Raw genomic sequence first — 2,938 nt, 5'->3', positions numbered from 1 at the left:
CTTCCCCCTCCCCTTCCCTATACAGCCCTGCCCCGACAGGGTGGGCAGAGCCAGGGCGGACAGACAGACAGCCCCGGACGCAGCAGGACAGCAGGACAGAGCAGCTCAGGGGCGCGCGGCCCCGCAGTGGGGTTCGCCCCGTTACCTGGTACCCTTTCCAGTACGCGGAAATGGTGCTGGCGGCCAAGTGACGGCGACGCTGAACCTTCAGCTCCCGAAGGAGCCGACGGGACTGCGGGGGGAGAGCGAGAGCCCAAAGAGCCCCAAGGAGGAGAGGGAAACACCAACACGCATAGCGAGCGAGAGGGAGAGAAAGGGAGAAAGGCAGGAGGAGAGATGGAGGGAGATGGGGTGAGACGGTCCTGGGGGGGAACAGGACCCCACCCTGTCCCCCCCTGCCCCCCCCTCCCACCCCCTTGGGATCGCTGCCGGCCCCGGAGCGCGGCCCCGAATGCCCGTGGGGTTCCCAGCGCTCACCTTCCAGCCCCGCGCGTACGCCTGCAGCAGCAGCACCGAGCGCTTCGTCTGCTTGTACCTGATCCTTTGCTGGGGGGGGGAGTAGGGCAGGGGGGGGGGTCACACCCGGGGACCCCCCCCCAGGCCCCCGACCAACCCCAAGGGGTGGATGGGGAAGAGCACGGCACAGCCAGGACCCCCCTCCCTCCCCGCTTCCCTCACCGCGTGGCCGCGGAACCATGCGGAGATGAGGATCTGGCTCCTGCGCATCTGCTGGTACCACATCCGGCAGCGCCAGCCGCGGAACAGCTTCTGGATGAGGGTGGCCAACTCGGCCACGCGCTGCTGGCGCCGCTTCTCCAGGTCGAAGAGCTGCGGATGGGGCAGAGCTGAGGGCTGCGGCATCGCCCGGGGACCCCCGATGGGATGGGGGCTCGGATGGGGGCTCGGGGTACACCCCACGCCCTCCCCTCCTTGCAGCCGGGTCCCCCCCGACCCCGAGCCCGCACTCACGGTGCGCGGTGAGCGGATGAAGATTTTGGTGTGGCCGTACGCCAGCTCCTCGGGGGGCATCTTCAGCTCCGCCAGCAGCACCTCGCTGCCCTCCCTGTGGCACAGCGGGGGCGTGGGGCTGCTCAGACCCCGCACCCCACAGCGCTGGGGCTGTGGGACGTGCCACCACCCAGCCCCCTCCTCCTACACACACACACACCTGCTGCTACCCGCCCAGTGGGGCCAGGTCTTTCTGCTCAGCATCTTGTAGCGCTCCAGGAAGGGCTGGTACAGCTGGCGGAAGGCGTAGCCCGCTCGCCTCACCCGCACGTTCTCCATCAGCCCCAGGTAGCGCACCTGCGCCAGCACCAGCTCCGGCGTGAAGAGCATCGCCCTCTTGGTGTCGTTGGGCTTGATGCACCTGGGGGGGGGGGTAATGGTGAGCAGAGGGGGGGGTCCCACCGTGCACCCCACGCCCGTGGTCCCGCCGGGCACTACCTGATGTAGTTGGGGTTCTTGGAGTAGAGGTTTTTCATCAGCGTCGCCACGGATGCTTTGAACTGGGTGCCGGTGGTGGGGGGCAGTTTGAGGGAGGGTCTCTGGGGGTCGCCCTCGGGGAAGAGGGAGCGCAGCAGCGCGTGCCGGGAGGCCCACATGGCCTGCGACAGGTCGCGGAACAGCAGGTCGTTGTTCTTCTCGATGAAACCCGTCACGTTGTAGGTCACCTGGGGGTGGGAGCGGGGTCAGCGTGTGGCCCAGACCCACGGGAAGGCTGGGATGAGGACTGGGTTAAGGTCAGGGGGCTGGGAGCAGGGTCAGTGTGTGCTCCAGCCCCATGGAAGGGCTGAGATGAGGACTGGGTCAGGGTCAGGGGGCTGGGAGCAGGGCCAGCGTGTGCTCCAGCCCCATGGAAGGGCTGGGATGAGGAGTGGGTCAGGGTCAGGGGGGTGGGAGCAGGGTCAGTGTGTACCCCAGCCCCATGGAAGGGCTGGAATGAGGACTGGGTCAGGGTCAGGAGATGGATACATCATCAGTGTGTGCCTCAGCCCAATGGAAGGGCTGGGATGAGGACTCGGTCAGGGTCAGGAGATGGATACAGCATCAGTGTGTGCCTCAGCCCCATGGAAGGGCTGGGATGAGGACTGGGTGCCCTGCTTGTCCCCAGGGATGGGGATGTGGGTGCCCTGCACCTTCCCGGCGTAGTGGTGGATGCGGAAGCAGCGCAGCGGCAGGCTGACGTCGGTGACGTGCTTGGCGTTCAGCGTCTCTTTGCTCTCGTAGCGTTTGTGGGAGGCGAAGATCTGGTTCAGCTTGGTGATGAAGGTGTCCTCGTTCACGGTGCCGGGCCGCAGGCACTCCTCGTCCAGCATGGCCAGGATCCCGACCTTGCTCTGTGCCGTGGCGAGACAGCGTCACCCCCCCAGCCCACCCCAAAACCGTGCCCCAAAGCGCCCCAGCGCGGAGCATCGACCCCACTGAGCCACCTCAGGACCCGGACCCCCCCGCATCGGGGGCAGGAACTCACGTTCTCGATGAGGTCGCAGATGATGCTGTTGTCAAAAAACTCCACCGGGGTCCATTGGATGCCCTGGGAGCATGGGAGGGGTGTCACGCGCAGACCCACAGACCCTGCCCCATTGGGCACCCCCGGCTGCCGGAGGGCAGGAAGCGGACGTCCGGCCGCGGAGACGGGGATCCCGAATCCCCCCCCGCCTTCCTGCCATTGAGTCCTCTCCCGGTGTGGAGCGGTGAGGAAGGGCCGTGCAGCGGGGCCGTCTGCGGCCCTTCCTCGTCCCGCTGAGGCGCCCCACAGCCGCAGCCCCCCCCGAGGTCGTGGTTACCTCTCGGACGTATTCCTCCTGCTCCTCCTTCAGCGTCATCAGGATGAAGATCTGCTGCAGCTTCTCGTTGCAGTAGTTGATGATGAACTGCTCGAAGCCGTTGTCCTGGGAGATAAGGGACCCGAATGGCAGAGCTGTGCCGGAGCAAC

General features: G+C 67.0%; 1 protein-coding gene across 1 annotated transcript in view; it reads right to left on the bottom strand.

The window, feature by feature from the left end:
* The window catches only part of MYO1A (myosin IA), a gene marked incomplete at its 5' end in the record, with an annotated part of 9,542 nt that extends 6,606 nt beyond the window's left edge, over window positions 1-2,936 (bottom strand). The window contains 9 exons of the mRNA XM_021379093.1: window positions 5-232; window positions 478-546; window positions 679-828; window positions 970-1,063; window positions 1,169-1,369; window positions 1,447-1,673; window positions 2,139-2,339; window positions 2,474-2,536; window positions 2,790-2,936. Coding sequence (XP_021234768.1) covers window positions 5-232; window positions 478-546; window positions 679-828; window positions 970-1,063; window positions 1,169-1,369; window positions 1,447-1,673; window positions 2,139-2,339; window positions 2,474-2,536; window positions 2,790-2,936 — 1,380 coding nt within the window. The remainder of the gene's footprint in view (window positions 1-4; window positions 233-477; window positions 547-678; window positions 829-969; window positions 1,064-1,168; window positions 1,370-1,446; window positions 1,674-2,138; window positions 2,340-2,473; window positions 2,537-2,789) is intronic.

This window comes from Numida meleagris, chromosome 32 (genome assembly GCF_002078875.1).
Source record: "Numida meleagris isolate 19003 breed g44 Domestic line chromosome 32, NumMel1.0, whole genome shotgun sequence".
NCBI lineage: Eukaryota > Metazoa > Chordata > Aves > Galliformes > Numididae > Numida > Numida meleagris.
Note: the sequence above shows the minus strand (reverse complement) of the source record. Positions and strands in the feature narration are given on the sequence as shown.